At 45.9% G+C, this 26,820-nt stretch overlaps 1 protein-coding gene across 5 annotated transcripts; it reads left to right on the plus strand.

The window, feature by feature from the left end:
• Positions 1–694: 694 nt before the first annotated feature.
• Positions 695–24,831, plus strand: ILDR1 (immunoglobulin like domain containing receptor 1). Of its 5 annotated transcripts, none has more exons than XM_017676677.3 (8): positions 695–954; positions 8,528–8,698; positions 10,048–10,197; positions 12,783–12,902; positions 13,173–13,319; positions 18,984–19,115; positions 19,335–20,152; positions 24,172–24,831. In XM_017676677.3, the coding sequence occupies exons 1-8, from the start codon at positions 900–902 to the stop codon at positions 24,211–24,213; spliced, it is 1,635 nt and encodes a 544-aa protein (XP_017532166.3). In that variant the 5' UTR covers positions 695–899; the 3' UTR covers positions 24,214–24,831. The 5 variants fall into 5 exon arrangements, with proteins under 5 accessions (XP_017532166.3, XP_036869118.2, XP_017532173.3 ...); XM_037013223.2 differs by lacking the exon at positions 24,172–24,831 and adding an exon at positions 23,198–24,148; XM_017676684.3 differs by lacking the exon at positions 18,984–19,115.
• Positions 24,832–26,820: the final 1,989 nt, after the last annotated feature.

Consider the following 26,820-nt stretch of genomic DNA (forward strand, 5'->3'; position numbering starts at 1 on the left):
CTTCCTGTGGATTCCTGTCGAGGACGAAGGAGAGACAGGATTACATCTGAGGCGGCCTGGTGCAAAGAGACCTAAAATCTTTGACCCTGGGAGGCCTGAGATCTGTGAAGCGCTGCTGAAGGGCACTCAGGCTGGGAGACAGTGAAAAGGAACATACCAACATTAACGATACCTACTATGGGTGGTGGTGGGAGCAGGTTTTTTTCTTATTTCCATTAATTTATATTTTTTTAATTTTTCTATAATAAGCACCTGTTACTTACATAATTGTGCAAAATCAAGTCTATACCCTGCATCTCAAGTTCATACCCTACATCTTTAGTTTCCAGAATACCTGAACAGACATTACACATAAACTTCATTTCACTGCGTTTTATTAGTGGGGAAAAAAATGTTTTCCAAGAACGTATGAGCGAATGGAAATATACGCAGAAAGCACTTCCTAACAAGTTCTATCCACATGATTCTACAAAGCGAGAAGGAGAAATTTGCTAGGGGTAAGCTTTCCCCGAAAACTTCTGGGGACAAAATGGTAACGTCCTGCAAGCGGGAGGAGTGAGCGGCAGGAGCCGGTGTTCGGGGAGGAGGATCACCTGGCAGCCCGCGGTGGGGGGATGGAAGGGGTTGGCAGGTAGGCGGGTGGCGGCGGCCCTCCGGGAGCCGGGGCGGAGCAGGAAACGCGGCGCGGCCGGGGGCGGAGCCGCGGGGAGCGCCCTGGGGTGCGAGGTGCCCGGAGGTACCTGCAGGCGGACCCAGGCCGGCCCCCCAGCCGCTCTGCGGCGAGTGACGGGAATCCGGAGGGATTCCTGGGCAAGTGGCGCGTCCTGGGGCGGCAGCTGCGGAAGAAAGACCTAGTGCCCCCGAATCCCTGAGCTGAAAGGGGCCAGAGCGGGGCCGGCATGGGCGCCGAGCTGCCTGCATCTTGGCTGCTGCTCTTCACCTGGCTCCCGGCAGGTGAGCCGTGGGAAAGCGGGGCCCACCCTGGCCGCAAGGAGACAGGAAGCCCTTGTTGCCCGGCCTTGCGGAGCTGGCCCCGGGCAGGGCAGCCGAGGCAGGAGGTGCGGGAACTGGATCGAGTTTCTGCCTGTGGGAACCTGTTGTTTTCCTCTTTTATTAGCAGAGGCCCTTCGGAAACAGGTGCAACTAAGAAACCTAGAGCCTCTGGGCTTCCCCTTCTGAGGTCATTAGGCACTTCTTGGCCTGGACAGCTGAACTGATGGAGGTGGAGACGCCAGTCTTAAAATTCCTAATTTTTCCCGTGATCTTATACTTGCTTTTAGGTTTTAGATACCGTGACAACCATATTGGCCCAGAAATACATTTATTTCACTCCTGGGAGGTTATAATGTCCTCACTATACTGGAATGTTCTGTCTGATTGAGCATCTATCTTACAGGACCAAAGCATTTGGCTCTTTGCTAAATGTTCAGTGTCACATTTCTATTTTCTTTGTACCCACCTGCTTTCCTGACTTTCTGCCTTGCACAGTATGCTCAAATGCCCAACCACCCACCCTCTCCTTCCTTTTCTTAACCTCCGCCATTAATCCTGTCTGCTTTGGAAAGCATGGTATTCTGTGCCTCAGTGTACCTCTTGGAAATATGACTGGAGTGTGTATCAGCAGTGGAGACCAGCGAGGGAAGGATAGCTGAGCGACAGAATGTGCAGGCTCCTTCAGCCCTTTCCAGTTAGGATGTAGGTGTGGGCCACAAACAGGAACCTGCCATGTTCTATTTCGTTTTACCGTCTCCCCCCTTTTAGGAATAGCTGCCCTCTGATCTCTGAGTTGTCAGTGGGAGGTCAGCTCAGTTTGCTCACAGACCAGTTTGAAGTCTTGTATTTTTCTGAGTGAAAAGGTAACAGGAAGGTTCAGGCAGAATTCCTTTTTTTTACTGATAGGACATGAAAATTGCTGAGCTATATAACTAAATAATCACACAGGATTCTACAATAGCTTAAGTTTAATGCTAAGAATAAAAGGGAGAACTTTGAAACGGTAGGAAAACTGGAAAATAGGTATCTCTAAGGTTCTCTGGTTTACATTTTCTGTCGGGTATGCATTCTATAAATTGTCTGTAGCTGACAAGACTAGATGTTGGACTTCCGTGATACACAAGGAAATGGTCTAAACCTCACCTAATTTAACAATTCAAAACTATAAAAAATGCCCATCATTAAGAAATTAGGTAAATTATGGTTCATTCATGTAGTGAATTTTCATGCAGCCACTACAAAAATTAGATCTATATACACTGACATAGAATATAATAATATATCATTTGTTTGAAGGAAAAACAAAGTTGCAAGTCAATGTCTATAATTTTTTTTTGAAGTGTAGGAAAAGATGTGGAGGGATATACACCAAATTGTCAACAGTGGTATGGGCAGTGGAATTCGTGGCAAGCAGGGAGGAACTGTTTACTACATGGTCTTCTCTAGTGTTTGAAGTTTCTTGTTATTTATTTTATGTTTATAAACAAGAAAGGAAAAGAGGGTTTCTATACAAGATGATCAAAATCAACTTGTGACTGTCTCTTAAATTTGTGAATATCCCTTAAAGGGTTAAACCTTCACGGTGAGAAAGCTTATCCAGGCAGGTGGTCCAGGGAAGCAGTGTAGGCTTTGCAGTTTTACAGTTACAAGTGTAAGACTGTCTTTGCCACTTCCTAGCTACATGACCTGAAGCCATTTACTTAACCCGGAGATTTCCTTCATCTAGGAGATAAAAATGAGGCTTATGTCATGGGATTTTTTTTACAAAGATTAAATGAGGTACTGTATGATAAAGCACCCAGTGCCATGTCTGACAACAAAGTAGGTGCTCAGTATATGTGCCAGTTTCCTCCCCAGGGTAGCCACATGCTGAGCACCACCGGAGCCCAGCACTGTTGAGTAGCACATGCCAGACCTTTGTTAAACATGTAAATACATAGACATCATTCCTCCTCTGCCCCAACCCGCCTCTCTTTGTCACCTTTTCTTCTTTTCTAACTCTCTTGATCCCCTACTTCTTCTCCATACTCATTGCCTGTCCCTGATCCCCTTGATTCTTCTCATATTTGCATTGTTATCTAAGGAACTGTAACAAGTACCATGGCAAATATACTTGGGGAGATAACTTGCTCAGACATAAACTCTGATAGAATTAAGCCTGTGTACTTTTTGTTAACCTGCTTAGTGGAGCAGAGGTGGCTGGGTGCCTGAAAAACATGCAGGGGTTGAGACCTTCCATCAGAGTTAGCACTAGGCCACTGCCCCTTGCCAGGCAAAACCGTGCTCTCCCTCCCTGTCTGCCAAGCAGGACTCCATTTGGAAAGGAAGGGAAATGCCATCCACTCCCCTGAAAATACTTTTTTAAAAAAAATTTGCACCCATATCCCTATGCTATATGGGTAACATGTTTTAGAAACTGTAAAACCTGTTGCCCAGTCTGATCTATACAGGGAAGACAGACTGAATAAATAACTGTACAGAGCTATGCATATATTTGGAAACACATGGCATTTAGTTGTAAAGATAATCATTCATTGATATGTTTTCCTTCCACTTTAATGTAGGATGGTAGTCCCCACCCTCGTGCAGTGCAGTCTTGGAAAGTACCTTATGCCGGGAAACTGAGAATCCCCTTCCCCTTCCCTCCTTCCCTTGAGCGCTGACATCTTATTTGAAGTTCACTTTCCACCCTAAAACAACGAGTCTCCCTTCCTCCCTCTTACACCAAGGAGCAGGGTTTGCGAGGGTACAAAGTGACACAGCTTTAAAAGCCTTTAATGCAGCAACTCATTTTGCAAAGAGAAAACAGTAATGACAGTTTACAGTTGCATCATTTTAATTCTTTCAGAATGCTTACATGCTGTTCTCAGTTTATGTCCATCTCTTCAGGTAGGCAATATGAGTACAAATGATACAAATGACAGCTAAGTTTATTGTCTGTTACGTGCCAGGGTCTTTGCTAGATGCGGGACATGCATTATCTCCTTTTAATCTTCACTATTACCTGATCAGACAAGTATCATCATCCCAGTTTTGCAAAGAAACAACTGTAATTTAGAAATAACTTGTCAGGATTTTTAACAGGTGGGGGAGTGGAGGTAGAATCTTAACTCAGGAAGTATGTTTTAGAATTAAAGTTTTCACGAGAAAATGGAGAAGAGAGCTAGGAAATTAGTAATGAATATTGAGGAGAAGGAGATACTTCAGGATGAAGAAAATTTAAGAATTTGAGAACTCATAGTGCAATATACAATATGCAGAATACAACAGTGCAACCGGGACATCTATAAACAGGGCCTTCATCTTTTTTAGTCTAGTCATATTTTCAGCCCAGCTTCTGCTGTCCTTGGTCTCTTCTTGAAGACCTCACCTGATAAGTAGTGTGCATGCCCAATGTGGTTAGTTTTACAGAGAAGTCAGAGGCTAAAGGGAAAGAAGTATGGGGTAAAATTTTGCCCTTGAGATGGGCTGTCTTGCCACTTCCTTGTCTTCCTCCAAATCTGGAAAATCCTCTTGCTTTCTGAGAGTCTGGCTCTGACTTCCATGTGGAAGGTCAAGCTTGCTTGCTTAGGAAAGATTGTGTTTTGGGGTCAGCAGGACCTGAGTTCAAATCCTGTAGCTGACAGGGCTTGGCTTATTATATAGTCTTTGAACTTTTGTCCACAGATAAGAGCAGGGTGGTCCCACCCTAGCAGTGTTTTGTGAAGATTAGAAACAATGTATGTGTGTACCCAGCATACAGTAGATGCCGAGATCCAGAGCAGTAAATGAGAAGAGGGAAAGGGTTCACTGGTTGCTTGGCCCCCTTGTTCTGGGATTCTTCCCCACTGTCCATGGGGGGGGGGCGCGGTGGGCAAGGGGCAAAAGTCTGAGAGCTGCGCAGGGCGCAGGGCACTGTGGGGCCGGCAGACCCCTGATGGGAGTGTCAATGAGCACAGCATGGTCAAAACATATGGGAACCTGGCATATATTTCAGGTTTGAAATTCACAAAAGGGATGAAATCAAAGAATAAAAGAGTCCTACCCAGACAGCAAAGACAGTGCTGACGCAGGTGAAGGTGAGTCATGTCACCCCAGTGCGGTTTGCCCATAATAAGGGCATTCATGGAAAGGTTGCTAAGTGAGGATTTGGTAATGAAGGTGATCACCCTCTTTCCCATTCTCCACCCCCCATTCTCCGCCCTCAGTGTCAGATTCAGCAATCTTCAAATCTACCCCAGAGCAACTTCTGGCTCTAACCAAATTCCCTCTCTGATCCCCAGCAAACCTGCCCCCTCCGCTGCCAAATGTTCCACCTCTACACCAATCATGTTGACTAGAGGCCTCTGAATAAACTGCTACTTAGACTGAATTACTGTTCAGCACAATAAAGAACATGTAGGTTATTAACAACAGTGTCAGAGTTACTGCTGCCAATTGTGTAGTAATTATTGCTCCATGTAGCCTGGTCCCATACTCCAATTGTTTGCAAGCGGAAGAATGCCAAACATCCGCCTTTATTTCAATACAGCCAGGCAGAGGGACAAGAGTGCCGCTCAGGAGATGGGATCTTGACTCTTTGAAAAATGCATGACCACAGATAAACCATTCTCCTTTTGCAGTCTCAGATTCGCTGTGTATGAAATGGTGCAGCTAGTTTCCTCCCAGGGAACATATTTAGTGTATAAAAGAAGACATTTGAAAGCGCTATGTGAACCTAGGATTCCGTTTAGACTACAAATCAGTGCTCTTCTCTCTATTCCCATCCATACATGTTACTGACCAAAATAAACTAATGTTGACTGTGCCATCCCATTCATCGTAAAAATCTTACTTGTAGCTGTTTCTATTCAGTGAAAGCTGTGCTGGGTGAAAGCTCCAAGATCTGTTTCAGGTCAGTTCTGGGAAAAAACAAAGGGGTGGTGAGGGAGGAGAAGCAAAACTAAAGAAACAGATTATGAAATAATCCATGTTAGGCTTGAGCTGCCAGCTCGTCCATGCTGGTTAGACTGATTTCCACGAATCTTACAGGTAGTAGAGGGAGCAGCTATTTTTTCCCAAACTACTTAAGGCTTATTTTCAAAATGATCTTGCTTTTCTATTCACAGCTGAATAAGGAAGTCATCCATATTCCTAAAAACACCACTTTCACCCTATTACGCTTCTTTAGAAGAACGTTAGTGATTACCCATTAACTAGAGACAGACTATGGAGTGCAATTTAGATTTCACCCCACTCACCACCACCAGGCCCACCTCATTTCTTCCCTCTGTCTCGCAAAGCCAGAGACCTGGTTCCCCAAGTAACTGCCCTTTTCTGATAAAGGCCTTTGCTCACTTCTTGGATCAGTCCTGAAATAATGAGTTTCTCTGCTCTCTCCCTATTTCTTCTGTGTAATCTTAACCTACCTGAGTCTTTTGCTCCAGCTTAAAGCAGTTTCTTCCACGAATTCTTCTCTCCCCCCTACCCCAGCCCCAGGTCTCCCCTACACTTCTGTGGACCCTCTCTGCATGGCCATCACAGGTGTATCCTCATGACAGCCTAGCTCTGGACATGCTTGGGTCATTTCTGGGAACCAGAACCTGTTGTGAGCAGCATTCTGCTCTCTCTTCATAGACATGAGAAAAGTGGGTGCAGGAGCCCATTAGAACCCACAGTGAACTGTCTTAGGAGGGCCATGTCCAGAAGATGAGTCAAGACCCAGAAACTTGTGGCTCTGGCCAGAGAGCCAGGCCCACCCAGCTGCTCTGTACGGGAGTGACTATATCTGTTTTGTTTGTGGGAGTAACTCAGTCAAAATGAAGACAGCCCTACTGGAGAACTCCACTGGAGAGAACCCCAGCTTGAACCCCTTTTTCCTTGGCCCTTGTAATCAGGGAAAGGTGAGAAAGAGACTTACACACTGACGCCAACATGGCAGTCTATGTTCTAGGTACCATGCCAAGGGCTAGAGGTGGGTTATCTCATTGCATTCTCGCAAGGACCTGATGAAGTTGGTATGTTATAATCTCCATTCACTGCAGAGGAAATACAAGCTCAGAGTGAGTAAATAACTTGTCCAATGTCCAACCAAGTAAGTAGAAAAGTTTGATTCAAATCCAGTTGTATCTGAGTCCAGAGCCTGGTTTTTGTTCTTTTTTTTTTTTTCTAATCTAGTCTACACCTTTGAGAACAGTAGTTTTCAAAGTATGGTGCCCAGAGCAGTAATATCAGCATCTCCTGGAAATCTGTAAGAAGTGTTAAGTTCTTGGGTCCCACCTAAGTCCTACTGAATTAGAAACTCCTACTGACAGCAATCTGGGCTGTTACAAGTCCTCCTGGGCTGCACACTCAAGTTTGAGTCCTGTTGCTCTACACTAAACCTCCCATGGAAAGATCCCCTACCATGGCCTAGAGACTATATAGACATAGGAACATTCAAAGATGTTGATTATGTGTGGACCTCTGACCTTGCCAAAGTCCCTCCCGATGGTTCTCTGCCACCTGGTTCTGCATCAAGGCAGACCTGGAGCTGAAAGTATGTCTGCAGATTTGGAGGGTAGAGAGAGTGAGTTTTGAAAAAGAAAAAGAAAAATTATTCATTTCTTCATGTCTTTCTTGATAAAACTTGTCACAGCCTGATTATTTTTTGTTTTACTTGCTTTATGCTTATGTTGAGTATCTGTACATCCAGTTTCCACTGGTTAATGTTTTCTCGGTCATTCATCCCATTGTTTATTCAACAAACATTTGTTGGATGCCAAGGGGGTAACAGGACCAGTATGAAGTGTTTGTTTGAATAGTGAGTTAGAGACAAATCCAGATGGCCTTCTCAGAGCCTATAGTACACAGACCTTCACCAAGAAATGTGAAAAATGCTGCCTGGGGGTAGGACAAAGCCTTTCGGGAAAACCGGGGGAGGCCCCTCTCTCAGACTTGAAGTCAGGGAAGACTTCTTGAGGAGGTGATGGTGCAGCTGAAGACCTAAGGAACTAGTGAAGGGAATGGAGTGGTGGCAGGTCAGATGGAAAGACCCACATGCAGGAAGAACTGGAGAAGACAGTGATAGGAGCATGGGAAGCACTGAAGCAAGTTCACAGTGGCTGAGGCCGTGAGCGTGAGGTGGGGCATGAAAAGAGATGAGGCAGCAGAGAAGGGCTGGAGGTAGACCTGACCAGCCTCATAGGCTTGGTTAAGGAGGTTGAGCTTTATCTAGGGAAGTGGGAAACCATTTTAAGAAGAGAAGTAACATGAAAAAATATATATTAGCAGGTGTATCCCAGTACATATATAGCCATCTTTCAATACATATTCTTTATTGTTGTTGGATGTGTTATTACTGCTGACAGACCATGAGCTCCTTGCTCCTTTTCTGCTCCATCTCCCCCAGGGTGCCTGTGCGGTCTCCACCCCTCACCCTGCCCAGGCCAGCAAGAGCTCAGACTTTGCCTGTGGGCTCCCAGTCAGGGAGTACGTTTGCTTTGCACCATGTTATTTCCCCATGCACAGAACAGAAGTGGGTCACCTCCCAGAGACACGGTCTGCCTCCAGCATTGTCTCCCACTCTCATCTACAGGGTGCCTGTCCTTGCTGGTGACGGTCCAGCACGCAGAACGCTATGTCACCCTGTTTGCCTCTGTTGTCCTCAAATGTGACTACACCACCTCCGCGCAGCTCCAGGACGTGGTAGTGACGTGGCGCTTCAAGTCCTTCTGCAAGGACCCCATCTTTGACTACTACTCTGCGTGTGAGTGCCGTCCACCTCCCAGCTCTGCCCACGGCCCTCAGCTACATAGGGCATAGGAATTATTTAGGATCACAAATCCTTATGAATGAGAAGAAACCCCAAAGAGCCCTTAATGCAGTCCCCTCATGAAATATAGAAACTGAGCCCAGGCAGATGAAGTAACTTATTCAAGGTCACAACTGTTTTATTTAAGATGTATGTTCTACTTCATTCTAAAATGATTTAAAGCAGTTCCTGTGTTTTTAAAAGGCAGCAAGTCCTGCCTTCCTAGTCCATTCCTGGCTATGCCAGTACCCTGAGATAAGGATGCAGAGCTGCCCCCCATTGCCCCGCCACCTCAGAATGCAGGCAGGAAGGCTCTCACACCCCTCAAGACACCTGAGGAGTGGCCATTCGTGAACCTCGCACCCACCGTCACATTCCCTGCTACAGCCAACCTTCCAGGTGGCTGACTGGACACTCAGCGATGGAGAGCTCCTCACGGGGAACACATCGTTGTCGGACCTCTGATAATGCTGCCCAACTCCCCTTAATGTTTAACCAAGCTCTGCCTCTCCAAGACAACAGCCCTGCTCATGGCAGTTCTGCTGCCTGGAACCAAAGTTCTTCCTGGCTCTCCACCTCTGCCTCTCAAAGAACAAAGGAACCGAGATTCCCATCATCAGCCTGGGGACATTACCTTGTAGAAATTTTGAGAACAGAAGCAGACACCCTGTTTGTGGGAAGGAAGTGAGCTTCCCTGAGATGAAGAAAAGGAGGGCGGAGGGGGAGGCATCAGCTTTAACCTCTTTTAGTCTTGACTCACAGTGTGAACCCCAAAATCTGTCTGGACCACCCACAGAGCCTGGCATTGTCCCCAAAATAGCTCTCTCTAAATGGAGTCATTGTTTCCTGGAGGTTACTCTTAAAATGCCTGGGGTAAGGTAGGAGAGACTAGGGTAGTAGGTAGGCATTTGCCCCTGGCAGATTTAACCTTGGATTGTAAGGGCAGGTAGATGAATCCTGTGGGAGCGAAGTCTGGGGTGACTGAATATGAGGCAAGAGAAGGTGGACTGGGAGGCAGGGGATACAGCCAGGATGGGGAAATGATGGCCTCTTAGTGGGGCCTGGGGTCTTGTTGCTCAATATGTGATTCTTTGGTGTCACCTGGGAGCTCATTAGAAATGCTGACTCTTAGTTTCTCACTCCCGCCCTACAGAAGCAGAATCTTCCTGTTGAACAAGATTCCTAGCGGATGCATAGACTCAAAAAAAATTGAGATGCTTCACTGCTTTGGGGGATTGTAAAGGCACCTTTCCTCCTGGGAATTCCCCATTGCTGTGTGACTTGGGTGTGTCTTCTTTTCTCAGCATACCAGGCAGCTTTATCCCTGGGCCAGGACCCATCCAATGACTGCAATGACAGCCAGCGGGAGGTTCGAATCGTCGCCCAGAGGCGGGGGCAGAACGAGCCTGTGCTGGGGGTGGATTACCGGCAGCGCAAGATCACCATCCAGAACCGTGAGTGTGGGGGAGGCAGTAAGGAACTGGGGCAGCAACAGGCGCAGACACCAGGCCCGGGAGGCTGAGTCACGGTGGGGATTTCCCTTTTCTTCTGCTGCCTAATGGTCCGCTTGGTCATTGTTTAGGGAGAGTGCCAGATGTGTACCATCTGAAGTCACTCCCCTGGAAGTTGGTATGGGTGAAAGGATGTCCTACAGCTTTGGCTCAAGGTCTGGGAGTGGCTGCTTTCCTTTGCTTCCCTGAGATTTAGGGCTAAGGTGTGGCTCCTTTGAGCCCTTCCACAAATTGCTCTTAGGGTGTGCTGAAACCCCAGATCCCTGAGTTCCCTCTGGGCCCTCCTGTTGTACATCACTAAGGCAAAAGGGGCTTCCAGGTGGAAGGCCAGCATGAGACTATCACCTTCCATTGGTAGAGGAAAGAACACTGGCCTTACAATCAAAAGATCTGGCTGGGTGTCCTGTTATCTCTACTTGCTAGCTCAGTGCTCAGCAGCAGATACTTTCTCTGGCCTCTCTTACCTCATCTGAAAGAGAGGCACATTGGCCTCTGTCTCCCAACATTGAAGTGTCAGCAAATGTGATATCTGAGAGCTATGTCTAAAGTGTATTTGTAGTGCAGGGAAGCCCTGCTTCCCTGGTTAGAGCCCTGATTCTGCATGCAGACTCAGGTGTGGGTCCCTCTTCTGCCCTTACAGGGTGTCCGAACTTTGGAAAATCCCTTCAATTTTTTTTAACCTCAATTTCTATGAAATGGGACTTGCCACAGTCTCTCTCTCTCTGGGAGAGCTGTTAGGATTACGTGAGATGATAGTGTCCCGGAGCCCTTGTTTTCTGATACTTTTTATGCCCATGTTTGCATTCATTTGAGATGATCTGGTAAAATCAGTTGTCAAATCATTAAAAATATTAATGTATCTGGATGCTCTCATTATTCTGGCACCCCTAAAATAATTTTTATGTCTCTAGTAAAACTTGGGGCAGATTTATAATTCACATCCATACAATGGAGAATTTGCCCCAGAGCACTTTCACCGTTCTTCCAAATCTGTGGTAAATTTGTTTCTGGGAAAGGTAAGTGGGCTTGGAAAATCATGGGTAGGAAAAAATTGTAGAGATTGACGTAGAAAGAGAAGGAAACAGAAGTTGAAGTTAGCTCCAGTGGAGCGTGACCTCGTGTTTTTGTTTCATTTCCTCAATAAATATTTCTTGACAAACAGATAGTGAAAATTTGAAGATATGACTGCCAACTAAGCAGGAGCAAGTCTATAATGCTAAGATCCTTAGAATTTGAAGCTGTCCCCTGGTGCTCACTGTGAGCAAAATAGTGACGTGGAGGCTGTGCTGATACCTCTAACTGGACTTTAAGCCTTTTCAGGGTAGAGGTGGATCTTGTTTCTCTTCAAATCTCCAGTGTCTGACATAGTGCTGGACCTGTGAAAGGCCTTTAATGAACATTTACTGCATTCACTAAACTTGAGCATACCATCCATATATATTCATGGCGCAGCATTTGGTGCTCACAAGAACTGAAATTCTTCTCTTGAGTAACATTTACTCTTAAAATATTGGCATTGTATCCTTACTTATTCAAGTTCATCTTATAACCTGTCTCTTCAAGAACTAGAGGTGTCTGTTCACAGCCGGTGAGGGATTCAGGATGTGGAGTTTCCACCAAGTTTGAAGAGGACCTTAGAGCTTTAGTGGTTAAGAGCACCAGTTTTGAGGAAGAAACATTGGTTTGAACTTAGTTCTGCTGAAGCATTATCTCTCCGTTTCTGGGTATGTTTCTTAGCCTCCTGGAGTCTTGGTTTCCTCATCTGAAATGCAACTAATAATCATACCCACTATAGCAGGATTAAATTTGATTACAAGTAAGTAAAGGCCCAAAGTATTAGTGACTTAGTAAAGTTTATTGCTTCTTATGTATACATTTGGAGGTAGATGGTTCAGAACTAGTGTGGTGGCTCTTGTTGCATTAAATCCTTAGGGACTTGAGCTCCTTCCAGCTCACCAAGAATATCTTCTTCCTTATGGTTCAAGATGGCAGTCATCACACTTGCTTTACAGATACCAGAGTAGAAGGAGAGATGAAGAAGAAAAAGGCAAGGGTATTCCCATCTGTTTTGAGAAATTTCCTGGGAGCCAGCATGCGATACTTCTGCTTATAGTCTGTCTGCCAGAACTGAGTCACATGTCCATGTCTATCTATAAGAGAAGATAGAAGATGGGAAATGGTGACTTATTCTGGATGGCCATGCACATGACCATGAGAGAAAGGGAGAATAGACACTGGGAGACAACAGGTAATGTCTACCTCACCCCCTCAGAGAGTTGTGGTGGGAATTAAATGAGGTATCCAGAATCCTTTAAAGGTACTTAGTAGAGCTCAATAAAGGTCAGTTCTACCACCATTAGACTGGAGAAAAGAGGAGGGTCTCAAAGGAAGGAACTGGAGCCTTTCACTGAACTACGAAGGGCCCTCCTAGGATGTGGAATGGCAATGCTGGGGTCTGGAAGGTAGCATGGGTCAGAAATCAGAGCCCTCTCCTTAACCACTGGCCCTGTCTCCCTCCTTCCTCGTAGGAGCAGACCTTGTGATTAATGAAGTGATGTGGTGGGACCATGGCGTGTACTATTGTACCATTGAAGCTCCAGGGGACACGTCAGGCGACCCAGATAAGGAGGTGAAGCTCATTGTCCTGCGTAAGTGCTGTGGAGCTTTCTGTTGGGCCCCTACCACCGTGACACTTTCACACACAGAAAAAAGGAAAACAGAAACAGGCAAGCCCAGGTTATTATTGTTGGATGCCAATCTGAAGTTCCTTTATCATAGCAAACTTTTTTTTGTTCTGTTCTCTCCAGTCTGTTGCTCAGCCTCAAGCTGCAGGCCGAGAGCACATTTATGAGACAGGGACGTCGAATGGAAGCCGTTCCCTGTGTGCTCAGTCCCACCCTTCTGGCTTCTCCCCGCAGATTGGCTGACGGTGCTGCTCATCACCTTGGGGGCCCTCCTCCTGCTGGCGCTGGCCGGCGTGTGCTGGTGCCAGTGCTGCCCTCGCTACTGCTGTTGCCACGTGCGCTGCCCGTGCTGCCCCGCCCGCTGCTGCTGCCCCGAGGAAGGTGAGCGGGCCTGGCGCACATGCGCTTGCTGGGGGCCTCTAGCACTGACCCAGCCTGGACCTAAGGCGGGAGGAGGGAGAGGTTTGAATGTGGCTGTGAGAGAAGACTGCTCGTTAGAGATTAGAGGATGGAGGTGTGGAACTGTGGTTCTCGAAGTTAAGAATCACCCAGAGGGCTTGTTGAAATGGTTGCTGGCTCCACCTCCAGAGTTTCTGATTTAATTGGCCTGGGGTGGGACGAAGAATTTATATTTCTCAGAAGTTACCAGGTAATGTTATTCTGTGCTGCTGACCTCTGGGCCACATTTACAGAACCTCTGTTTTGGATGAAGGAAACGGAGCAGAAAATCTTGCTTTTAATGTTATCTTTCTTTGGGATGAAATTTGACTTTTTAAAACAGAATTAGGGCATGCCCTAAAAAATTTGGCTGCAGAACACTTGGTGAAGCAAAAGAATAAAAGATTATTTTACAAAGATCTTTTCTTAGTAAATAGATGGAGTGAAATCAACTGCTTTATATGGAAGGAGTTTTTGTGTTTTTAAAATAACATTTCCTTTTCCTGATGATATAAAAAAAACTATTACATTGTGGAATATTTGAGAAATTCAGGAAAGTGTAAGGACTAATCTGAGCATCCCAAGATAACCACTCTTAGTCATATTGGCGCATTTGAAAGGAAACTTTTTTAAAGGGAAAAACAAGGAATTGCCTCTTAAAACAGAAACAAAACCTAATCTACAGTTTCAGGGAGGTCAGTGGTCTGAGTCTGGTTTCAGGCCTATGTTCTGAGGTTGCTGCTTACAGGAAAAGAGAACTAACTTTTATTGGATGTCTGCTATGTGTAGGCCCTTTGCATACATTTCCCTATTAATCCTCACAACCCTAGAAGGAGGTATCATTACTATTTTTAACACACAAGGAGACTGAAGGTCAGAGAAATCTCACAGCCAGTAAGTCACAGTGGGAGGACGGTGTTGAATCCATGTTCATCTGACTTAAGTGTGTCTCCACTTCCCACAGTAGAGGCTGCCACAGCCTCTGTGTAGATCACAATGGGACTGCCAGAGATATCAATGAACTCCTTACAGAGAGGAAAAATAGCAGAGACCTCAATCTGAACCACGGAGCATACTACGTTTCAGGGGCCTCTGGGAGAGAAGTCATGGAGAAGTCACCGCCATTGGAGTAGTAATATGCAGGATGAGAGGAGAAAAGCCCTCCCAAGATACCTCTTAGAATACCTATGTCAATAGGACACTCAAAAGAGGCAGGGCTGGGGACAAGCCAGCACAAATGATACATGTATCCACTGTTAGTAAGCTTAGAAACAGGTTCTGGGGGAAAGTGGTTTCTCCTAAGTGGTTAGAGTTCATTTAGAAGAACTGGTAAAATAAAGAAATGTAGGCCACAAATAAAGATCCCTGGACTTGAGCAGATGAGGTAACTCTCAAAGTGACTAGGCAGACTGTCCTGAGAATTTGGTAAGAGAAGATTACGTGGAGGGGGCAGTTAAGGAAAGCTTGGATGGGGAAGGAAGGGTGTGTGTGTGTGACTGTTGGATTTTTTAGAATAAGATAGCCTTAAGCATATTTGTAAGTGAAGAGCCAAGGCCAACAGAAAAGGAGTAAAGTGAAGCATCAAGAAGTGAGGGGATCATTGAGGAATGATGGAGCAGGTGGGAGTGACATCGGGCTACCTTTAGAAAGGAAAGGAAAGGCAGCCTGACCTCTGAAGAGAGAGAGGAAGTCATTAAAGGGTATAAGATGATTGACTGGAGTGTAAGGGGGAACCTGAGGGGGCTCGCCCAAGCGTGCCTTCATTCCAGCAAGCCAAAATTCTAGACACGGGGCGCTTTGAGGATGATCTCAGTGGTTCTTAAACTTCTCTGACCACAGCCCACCTCCCTAACCTGCTCCCACTTGCCAGCACGTTAATAGAGTGCCAGAGAGGAGAAAAATGAAAATGACACCAAATTTTAGTCATTTAGAACTAGTAAACAACCCACAGTAAAACTTAGAGATGAAAGTTATTGAAACCAGCCTTTTTTTTCCTGTGAGAACTGGAGAAAAGCTTCCATCCCTAGATGGGTTACTGGTCCTCCTTTCCACAGAACCTCCTTGCACATCCTGCAGTGAGCCATAGGCCACACTGGGAATCTGATCTCTGTCACCCGCCTCCACATCCCCCTCACAGCTGAGGGAAGTGAAGTGCAGAGGCTTCTCCACAATTACACCCAGCTTGCTAGTGGTGAGTCCTGGACCAGACGTGGGTCCTGATTCCATTGCCCAGGGCTGGTTCCTCTTCTTCAACGAAGGTGATGTCATCCGCTGAGAGTTCATGAGGAGGGAAGGCATGAGAAGTAAGGATTGTTTCCCTGCTGCTCCAGGGGAGGGGAGCAAGGTCAGTGGCCCAGTCCCGGAAAGCACTGGGGAGGAGGGCTGTGTGAGTTTGGTTGCCTGACTGTGCAGGCCGCTCTGGCAGTGTAGGGCTGGAAGGCATCTGCTGGGGGTTCCCTAAAGTTGAGATGGTAAGGGTTCAAGGACATGGGGTTCTAGGAAGCTCCTGAGGATGTCACCAAAGTAACTGGCCAGTGAAGTCCGAGGCGGCTGGTAGTACAGAGAGAGCAAAAGGCTTGCATGCCCATGGGTCACCGGAGGGCAAGGAAGGGGCACTGTGAGAGTGGAGAGGGATGGTACGGAGTGGTACGTAGCTGCGGGCAAGTGCCGTTGGTGGTCCTCAGAGGTACCACCGATGATGCCGGCTGTAGGGGAGGAGAGGCAAGGGTTTCTGCAGGAGGTGGAGGTGTTATGTCATTTCTGGAACTAATGGGACATCTTAATATACCCCAGGTTTTCCTCAGAAATGAAGAATGTGCCTCTGGTGGTTTTGTCTCCACATATGTACTTCTGTCTCCTATGATACCTAAGGCAGGAGCAGTGACTTACTGTACCAGTGAGAGCCACTATTTATCTATTGACTGTCATATATTGGGCATTTTGTGTACTACCTAACTTAACCTCAGCAACCTGGTGAAATAGGTGTTATTATCCTCAGCTCACAGATGAGACTGGGCTCAGAGACTCTAGAAACTCAAAATCACACAGCCAATACATTCTAGGATTTAAGTGGAAGTTTAAATGACTCTCAAAGCCCAAACATAAGGAATCCTATCCCTGAGGAACATATTTCTCAAAAGGTTATTGAGAATCCTCAATGGGCAACTCTAATTTGACTCCCTGTGTCTTAGAATCAGAGAGCGAATCAAAGAGCTTGTTAACAACATAGGTTTTCTTGCCTTGCATTAGACTCAAGGAGAATCTCTGGGACTGGGATGCCAGAGTATGTATTTATGCCTAGCTCGTTAATGGTGACCCAGGCAGACTTTACTACACTGAGGTTCAGATATAACTTATTAGGAGTCTGTGAAGCTTAGTTTATTTTATTGCCTGTCTGATTCCCCACTAGGTGAACAGTAGAAAGACCTGATAGTCCAGACATCCCCATGTGCCAGGGACAGGAGGGTGAGGGAGAAGCTCAGAGGCTATGTTTTCCATTCCCATTTTTTCAGTTCCAGTGGGGAAGGGTGGGACCTGAAGAAAAAAGTTGAGGCAGCTAAGAGGGGGGCCTGTAGGTGAATCTCTGAGTACATGGAAATTTGACAGAAAGGCTCATGGAGTATCTGGAAGGGTCTCTAAAGAGTTATTTGTGCAGGGGGGTCCCATTAATTTAAAAAATCATTTGGGGAGCAAGTAGTAATCCCATCTCCCTTTCTGTCCTACTGAATTGAGGGAGTAGGAGAAGAAAGGGGCTAGAGGGAGAATGGTACTGTCTGGAGGAAGCCAGAATTCAGTTAGAGGGGCAGGAAGAAGGGCTGCCTCCAGTGGAATCAGCTAGCCCCAGGTCTTGGAGGCAGAGACCAGTTGGAGTGGGTTTTGAAAGGTGTAGAGCTGAGGTGGAGAGAAATAAAATGAGGAGGTGCTGCTGGGGAAGGGTTTTTATGTTTTGTTTCTTTTCCTTCAGCGCAGAAATAAAGGAGTCGGGGGACTCTGTGGTTTGGCAAGAGAAGCACAGGTTTAGTCATCAGACAGACACAGGGTCACCCTCTGCTTTTGCCTGTCACCAGCTGTGGGCTGGGAAGCCAACCTCTATGAGCCCAGCCTCCTCAGCTATTGCCCACATTAAGAGATTTCTCTAAGGGCCAATGTAAAGTGACTGATGTGTACATAGTAAGCAGGGCATGATGTGTACTGATGGTGGCACAGAGGGAGCTGGAGGAGGCACCTGTTCGCAAGAGGGGGGTGCTGAGCATGTGGACTTCAGGGGGCTGCAGTGCTGTCCCTTGGCATGAAGGTGTGGCAGCTGGGCGAGCTGCTCTAAGTTTACATCTGATTTCCTCCAGGCTCGGCCATGACTCACCATCAGGGCTGGAGCTCCGCACACTTCTGGGGTTTTGCTGCAATCACTTCCTGTTGTGCTGGAAGTTTTTTTACACACTGGAGCCATTAGGTAGTCATCCAGATGGCCCCTCAGCTGTTGGCCTCAGCAAATCCCCGACCTTGTACCTCTGGGTCCAGAATGCCTGCCTTGTACCCCCTCCTGCTGGGACAGGAGGGAGCCTCAGGTGGAGCACTCGTGCTTTAGGGGTGGCCACGGTTGAGGGGTGAGGGGCCCAGGAGGAGGTGAGAGTATTGAGCTGGGGGCCTGAGGCAGGCACTTCCTGCACTTCAACTCGCAAGTACATTTCCTGCACGCATGGATAGACACGGTCCTTGGGAGGCATGTGGCAGTCAGTCACAATTACCTCAAAACAGACATTCATGAACAAAAACAGCTAAATGCTTTTGTCTTTAATTTGCACTTACTGTGTTTCAGATTAGCCACACTTAGGAGACTGGAGTGACATTTCCTTGTGCTGCTTTTTTATACTATTTTCTTTGCCCTGAAGGGAAATGGTATTTCCCTTCTCCCTTCTCTGCCTCCACCCCACCCATTGAGATTCCCGCTGCTTAGGGAAAATCCCAGCCCTTAATAAGGTCAGGAGAATAGAAAGGATCCTCCGGGATCCACTTCAGCTTTTTGCACCCTCTTGCCTTCCTCCCCTTGGTTTTCTCTCAGCAAGGACTGGCGGGCCAGCTAGAAATGTTCTTCAGTCTCCTCCCCTTCACCAGTATTTCTGCCCATCAACTTCAGCATTGATGTCCTTCACTTTTTCTTGCTCTGCTCTGAGCAGGCAGCCCTGAGTTTCCCTGGCAGCCCCTGGCGCACAGCCTTCTCCAAGGCTTGGCCTCTGTACCTTCTGTATGTGGCCTGTCACCCCAGACTTCATTGCCCACTAATACCTGTGTATCTGCCTGTACATTTTAGATGACCTTGGGAGTGAGTAGGATGATGAAATGTCTTCAAGACTAGAAAGTCAAGTTTAAGAGTATCCTTTCTGGGGATGCAGTAGTTACAGTCTTGCCTAGTTAATTTATTCCAACTCCTTGCCAGAGGAATAACTGATTACTATTCCCTGAACTCTTTCTCCCATGCAGGATAGGTCGTAGTGCACTTTGAGGAGAGAAACTGGCCTCTCGGCAAGGCTGCTAGGTGGAGAGAAGTGAAGTGGGAGGTGGGGGGCTTGCCCTGGCTGAGGGTCTGCATTTCTTCTTTTTCCCCTGCAGCCCTGGCCCGCCACCGATACATGAAGCAGGCTCAGGCCCTAGGCCCTCAGATGATGGAAAAACCCCTATACTGGGGGGCAGACAGGAGCTCCCAGGTTTCATCTTATCCAATGAACCTGCTGCTGCAGCGAGGTAATCCTTGCCAGAAATTTAGGGTGGGAGAGGGCAGAGGGCAAGGGTAGGCACACGGGCTGCACTGGGGCCTTCATAAACAGTATGGTGGGTGTCTTTCTGATTGAGAATGGGAGGGGGTAGATGCAAGCTAAGTGACATGGCATTTTGGTGCCCTGATTGTGAATAGCGTATTTTGGGCTGGCAGTTCTGCATGTCCTTATCCTTGTTTCTATTCAGATTTGTCCCTGCGATCCAGCCTCCCTCAGATGCCAGTGAACCAGATCACCACTCACCCTCCCGTCACCAGTGGTATCCTGGAGTATTTGGAGAAGGAGCTTCAGAACCTTAACGCAGCCCAGCCACTACCCCCTAACCTCAGAGCTGTAGCTGGCCAACCCGGCAGCATGCTGTCCTCTCTCGGCTCGGAGGTCGTAGAACGCAGGATCATCCACCTGCCCCCGCTGATCAGAGACCCGCCGTCCTCACAGAGGACCAGCAACTCCTCCCACCAGCAGTGGCTCACCCCAGTTCCCCCTGGGCCCTGGGGTCTGAGAGAGGGGAGGAGGCAACGCCACTCCTCTGATTTCCACCAGGAGCCCCAGGTCCAGGATCCTAAGCACTGGGCATTGGAGAGAAGGGAGCGGGACCAGCTGTGGAGTGGAAGGCGCCACGGCTCTAGGCCGCACGGGCCACCTGCGGCCTGGTCAGACAGAGACAGCCTCAGCGACGGCCCCTTGTCCAGCGGGGCCCACTGGCGGCCAAACCACCCTTCTCTCAGGAGCCGCTATGCAGAGAGACCCCGGTGGCCTAGCCCCCACAAGAGCACGCAGAGGCCCCGGAGGCGAAGGCCCCGCAGCTACTCCCCTCCCCCGCCCTCAAGCCTCAGTTCCTGGAGCTCCGAGGAGGAGAAGGAGAGGCAGCCCCAGAGCTGGGCGGCCCACGGCCACAGGTCTCACTCCCCAAACTGGCCAGAGGAGAAGCCACCCAGCTACCGCTCACTGGATGTCATCTCAAGCAAGAATGGCAGGAAAAAAGGGAGTGTGGAGAGGCCTTCGGTGAGCCTGGGTCATCCTGCTGAGGGTCGGGCATGGGCAGAAAGGACCCCTGAGTCAGGCATGGTCAGCACGGACAGAGGCCACCTCACGTGCCGCTGCTGAGGGTACATCTTCCCTGTTTTGCACACCTTAACCTGTGGGTTCGGTGAGCCACCTCTCGTGAGAGCTAGAAGGGACCCAGTAGGCACAGAGGCCAGAGCAGAGGCTTATGCTTGATGCTGACAGAGGGCCTTCTCATCCTCAGTCCAGCCGTCAGCACAGTGCCCTGAGGCAGGTCAGGCAGGGCCCCCCAGTATGCAGATGAGGAAGTGAGGCTTAGAATAATGAAGCACCTTGTGATTAGTGGGGTTAAGACATGAACGCAGACCTTCATGGCTAAGGCTTTACTTCCTGTCAGATCGCCTTGCTTTTCTTAGCAGCCCTATTTCCATATCCCAAATTAGAACACTCAGCCTGACAGGACATTTTTACCACCTCTGGGTGTGCAAGTCCCTGCTATACCTGAGGTGAGGCCCTCTTGAGATATCCCTGAAGAGGATCATTAAACTGACTTAAAAAAAAAGCCTGGTATCCCAAATTTGTGTCAAAACTGTAGGATTCTGTGAATAGGCAAGGTGCCCATGGGTTCCAGTCATACTTGACCAGGCACAAAGGGGCACAAAGAGAACCATAGGCCATGTGGGCCTCTGATCATAGACCTTTATTTTTAAAAGATATATCTTAAAACATCATTTTATAATTAATATACCCAATGATGATATTCCTTAATGTTGTCACTTTGCAAAGTTATATCCAGCTCTTGCCCCAAAATATTCATAAACTGCCTTCAGGGCCAAATTACACGCCACCCACAAAGATCTACCTCTCTGACTAACGCCCTTTTCTGTTCTGCCTCTCCTGAGGTAAAGGAACGTGTAGTAGGCTCAGAAGGAAGTTCCTAGAGCAGAGGGATAGTATAGGAATTAGAAGTTTAGTCTCTCACACACTCTGAAGGATGCAGCTGTCATTTGGAAATGCAAATTCTGCTGTGAGTTGTTTAAAAGCCAGTCACATACATGGTGTGCACAAAGGAACAGACACAGTGCTGGTTTTCAGGGAAGAACCTTGGTGAGAGAATGATTCGTGAGGAAGGTAGTGAAGGCCTGCAGGCATTTCTGAAATAATCAGTGGTGGTTATATTCTCACAGACGTCCCCTGAGAGAGGCAAAGACCGGTAATAGTGCAGCTTAGTGGTATCCTTACAGCGTAGTGCTCATTTGTGGACATTTATGCAACGTTTCACTTAATCCTTACAGCACCCTGTGAGGTTTGCACTGCTGTCTGCATTTCACAGTGGATGCAACTCTTTCTTCCATGTTACCAGTAAGAAAATTACATCCTGAAAGAAAACACAGAATCAGTCAGAGCCAGGACAACTGCTGTTACTTTAGTCATATAGTGACTTAATTCTCATTTCATTCTAACAGAAAAATGTAATTTAAAAAGCCAATTTTTGGCCCCAAATCCAAATCCTATTTTCCTCTAAGTTAAGTTTTTTTCTTCTCAAGTTAAGTTATATGGCTTCTTTTAAGTGAGAGAAGGGTAAAAGGAACATCAGTTATGTTCTGAACACTGGGGGAAGCCCTTTCCAAGCCTTATTTTGTTTAATCCTTGCAACAGCCCTGAGAGACTATGGAACATGTGCCAAATCACACATCCAGTGGGGGAGTGAGGCCAGCCTTTGAACATAGCCCTCTGACTCTCAAGCCTGTGCCCTTTTCAGTAACTCATGCGGCCCTATTAGAAGTGGGCAGTCACATGGGGCAATGATGTTTTCTGGGAACCTTATTTCTTCCTCATTTTCTGAAAGTATCACAACTACCTTTATCATCAAGATGTATACTCCGGTAATTCCACCACAAGCAAACCAAATTTTTATTGCAAAGTTGCTCACAAGAGGCAAAGATTTCCCTCAAGATAATTGAAAAAGCCATCATTGTTTTGTATCTCTCTGAGCTTGTCTCCCATAGAGTTCTCACTTTACTTTATCTGAGTGACCACAGGCCCAGACCAAAGCTTGATCTAGAAGATTGGTGGGTTTGAAGGGCACAGTGTTTTGTTGGTAACTTGAAATTTGAATGCCTTTAATGAAGTGAAAGTCTCCAGGGCCGGCTCTTTGCTTCTTTCCTTGGTGGGACCGGGTGCTTCCATACACTTTCCTAGCCTCTGAAGTCTTGAGAGCTTGCAGCCAACTTCAGAAATGGTAATACAATTCGGCCACTAGATGGTGACATTTGATTATGTATAATGAAGTTTCTGCTTACTCCCTGAGTTGGTAAATAAGATGAAATGAATCACTCTTTTCTTAAATCAAGCTTTCAGCAGTTACAGCTTTACCATAACTTTTTCAAAAATACTTATTTAAAGTACTTTATTAAATAGTCATAGTCATATGAATAAGTCAAAAAATCTTTTGGATCACGTGGAAGCTTCTTGCTCAAGATTAATGTTTAACAAGCAAACACCAAGGGACAAAGATTTCCATGTAGGTGATCATGGGAACCTAAAATAGGTACGAACTGGTTTCTGCACAGTGCCTGTGAGCAAATGGAAGTTAGGTTGAGGCACTTCCCACTTGATTTCAGAACCAGGACTCCAACCAAAATATCACTTCAGTTCTGATGGTCTTTTTACTCCATCAAAAGCTAAAACCTCAGAAATATAAGAAGCTTTAACAAACATCAAGCTTTAAACTTCTCTGGTTTCAGACTGAGTAGCACCTGTGTTCCTGGCCACTTTCAAATCAGTTGTCTTTCTTTCTAATCTTGCCCTGTCAGGAAGGGCTTCCCAAAGCATTTCTGGTTTGTTCCAAACTTGGCCTGTACACACCTGCCTAATGGAAAGGAAAACTACTGCAATCTTTCCTCTCCCAGTTAAACTTTCTGTGGAGAAATCAAGATTTTTTTCTTTTTAATTGACTTTGATTTAATTAAAAAATATTTTTTAGATCTGGGTACTTAATCTTCCATTTTCAATGAAATCTCTATTTTCCTTGATCATGTCTAGGTTTTTCTTCAGCAAGCCCTGGACAAGTTCGACTGCCCCATTTCATTGCTTTCCTTTGTGTCAGAGAACACTCATCCCACAGCATTTTGATTTAGAAATTGAGCTCCCTGAAACTCATTTTACTAATAAAATGGACACACACGTTTTTCTTTTAGCAACATGAATATACAGTGCATTTTGAACAGTTGTTTGGGGACAGATACTTCTCCTGCCATTTCAAATAAGATGAAAGTCATGTTCATGGACTATAGCTATAGATATTTAAAGCTTAAATAGAAATGATCCCTTACAATACATAGAGAAATAGGATGCAAACAGTCCTTGCCCTCACAGAGCAACTTGAAAAAGATGAAATACCAAGTGGAATAATGTCTGAAGAAAAGCTACTGAATTTGGTCAGGAAGAGATAATTAGTGATCTTTGAAAAAGAACTTCAGAGAAATACTAAGGTATAAAACTAAACTTTTATAAAAAGGGCTGAGAGGAAATGTTTCAGGAGACTATAAATTGGAAAAGAAGAACCAAGCCATGTCTCCATGAATGAATGGCAGGGAGATGGGCTGATGAATGGAACAGGGTGCTTTTTTTTCAGCCTAAGGGAGACTTGAGGATGTTAAAAATCAGTAAGAAACATAGTGAATGAGCTTGTAAGAAATTTGCAGGAATTTAAAGGTGTTTGACAGAGGCTCCAGAGAGGTGGATAAGAAGAGAAAGCTGATCCTGGGGAAGAGACTGGCTTCATGAAGAGTCAAGGAAGTTTTATAGATTCAGATGTACTGTCCCATATACTTTCCTAGCCTCTGAAGTCTTTAGAGCTCACAGCTACCTTTAGAAGTGTTAATGCAATTGGCCAGTAGAGGGTGACATTTGCCCTCACCTCGGATTTGCACTACCTTGAAGCACACCTTGGGTATTGTGTGAATAGACAGTATCTCCCAGCTGACCGGGATTTTTTGTGTTCTTCTGTTCTCCAGGAGAGAGACAGCTCCCATAGTGGAAGGAGTGTGGTCATTTAGTCACCGAGCACAAAACACTTATGTGGCTACGTCTCAGCTCCTGCCTGTCATCAGCATCACCTAAATTTCCAGCTGACCTGGGAGGGGCTTTCCAGTTGTCTTGGGAGGGACATTACAAGTCTATATTTAACAATTTTGGCTTCGATTCTGAGAATCAAATAGAAGAATATAAAAAATAAGAGTTTGAGGAATTGATGACTGTAGTTTTATGTTTGGTTCACACTCTGCATTTTTAGATAGTCTCTGACTTGTGGATGTGATTACATCCTGCCTGGGATATGATCCCTCAGGAACTTAGTAGCCTGACTCTTCAGCTAGGTTTCACTGCTCAGAACTATGGCCGTTTTAAAAGAGAGAACTCGGGAATCTTTCAGAGGAAATTAAACATTACAGGAGCAGAAAATCTATTGAGTATTACAGGGATGTTTCTGTGGGAGCTTGTTTTTATCTCTGTAGCATATCTCCATGTTAGGAGCCCACCATGTCACACCCATTCCTGGTCCTCAGTGTTCCTGAGGGTCCAGTCAGAGATGGCATAAGACATACTCCAGCAATGTGCCCTTCATGGATTATGTATTACAAATGTAGAAAATTACAGAGAAGCAATTTTGCACCAGACTTATGCCTGTCCCCTGTTTTTCTCTTGCTCTTTTTTTTTGCCTACATCTAATTTATATTTTCATATTTATATTATGTTTCCATTAAAATCACTTTAAATGCCTCTTGGGAACAATATAGTATATAAAGATACAAGAAAGAAAGAAAATGTACTGGACTATACATTTTGCCTCAAATTACTACTTTGGTGCACTTGACTGAATTAAGTTTTATTCCCTCCTAAGGCTCAGAGAAGAGCCAGGCCAACTGTGTAGTTCTAGAGCCACTATTCTCCTGGTACTGCTCAGTCTTGCAGAGTTGAGATTCACCAAGTAGAAGTACCCAGATAGGTTCTGCTCAGAGAATCTCAGGGAGTGGGGGCTATGACTCCCTGTAGTAAGCTTTATTGCTCCTGCCCTTTGGGGGCTTCATGAATCCATTTGTGCTAGACACAAAGACTCCTTGAGCAGATTGGAAGGAGATGGCCTGAAAAGAGGTTGTGTGTGTGTGTGTGTTCCTCAACAATATGTTTGTGTGAATGGCCTTAAGCTTAACTTAGATTCTACTGTGTTGACACATCCACTTATTCCCTCAGTCTCATTAATTACATATGGAGAAAATAAGTTATATGCCTGCATTAGGCAAAGGTTTCTTTGGGATTTTTTAAAATGTAACTGGGCTTAAATTAGCAAAACATAAACAAATTTTTTTAAATAGGTAATGACATAAAATTCAGTAGGTAAGGGACTTCCAGTCTGGACAAAATGTCATAGACCATTTTTTCCTTGTTCTTCCCTACTAAGAACAACTTTAAAAGCTCTGGAAATGACTTAAGAAACAAGCAAAGGAGAACTGTGAAGGGTGCAGAGAAGGTGAACTAGTCTGGGAACCCAGGACGAAAGGAAAATCAAAGAGGTAGAGCATCTTGAAATCCCCAACAAAAAGAAGGTGGCCACCCAGATCTGGCATTTTCCAACTTCTCACCTAGCAATAGAAGGTACCCCAGTAGTTTCTTCCCTCTGGACCTAGCAGGAGTCCCTATGACAACCTCAGGTGAGGAGGACCAACTGGGAGACATGCCAACATAAAATGACTAGGAGAAGAACTCTCCTTCCCTGTTGCACCAGAGACTTCCATGGAGAGATACTGAGACGGGTGGAGGAGCCAATAAGAGAGACCCTGGTAAAGCAGGTAGCCCAGCTGAGGAAGCTTTTTGTCCCCATAGGGCTGACTGGTGGAGTCAAGAAAAAGCAGCCTGAACCTGGGAGCTACTTTGTCTCTGTGGAACTGAGGTTTTCCCCTCGGACCTAGAGAAATCTTAGCTGGGGGGCACCAATAGAAGGATTTCCCCAGACCCTCCCTCACCAAGGGATATCTTGCAATACAGCTAGAGGAAATTCCTCCCCCTCAGGCATGATCACCAGAGACTAGTGTGAGCACCAGCAGCACCAAATACATCAAGACCATTGGAATCCCAGCCCACAAAAGTAGGCTAAGACTCATATGTTAAATAAAGTAAGTCCCTATAAAATAAAATACTTAAATAGGACCCCGAGTGACCTAATATGATAGACAAAATGTCCAGGATACAAACCAAGAACCAAGAAAATCAAAACTTGAATAAAAAATGAAATAATTGACACCAATACTGAGATGAATAAGATGTTAAATTACAAGAATTTTTAAGCAGATATCATAAAAATGCTATAACAGTTACAAATTCTCTTAAATGAAAAAAAAATTTCAGGAAACAAATAGAAGTTATCAAAAAATTGAAATTAGTAAACTGAAAAACATGAAAATTCAATGGATGAGCTCAACAGTAAAGCAGAGAAGATGGAGAATTAATGAATCAGTGAAGTTGAGGACAGACAATAAAATTCACCCAATTTGAGCAATAGAATATAGACTAGAAAAAATGAACAGAGCCTCAGGGAACTGTGGACAATAACAAAATATCCAATATTCATATCGTTGGCATTGGTATGAGTAGGTATGAGCATCTGAAGA

Source organism: Manis javanica, chromosome 3 (assembly GCF_040802235.1).
Source record: "Manis javanica isolate MJ-LG chromosome 3, MJ_LKY, whole genome shotgun sequence".
In the NCBI taxonomy this organism is placed as follows: domain Eukaryota; kingdom Metazoa; phylum Chordata; class Mammalia; order Pholidota; family Manidae; genus Manis; species Manis javanica.

Coding starts and splice junctions, on each gene's coding strand:
- ILDR1 (XM_037013222.2), top strand. CDS start 900: ATGGGCGCCGAGCTGCCTGCATCTTGGCTGCTGCTCTTCACCTGGCTC. Junction 955..8,527: donor CTTCACCTGGCTCCCGGCAG/GTGAGCCGTGGG, acceptor TCTCATCTACAG/GGTGCCTGTCCTTGCTGGTG. Junction 8,699..10,047: donor CTTTGACTACTACTCTGCGT/GTGAGTGCCGTC, acceptor TTCTTTTCTCAG/CATACCAGGCAGCTTTATCC.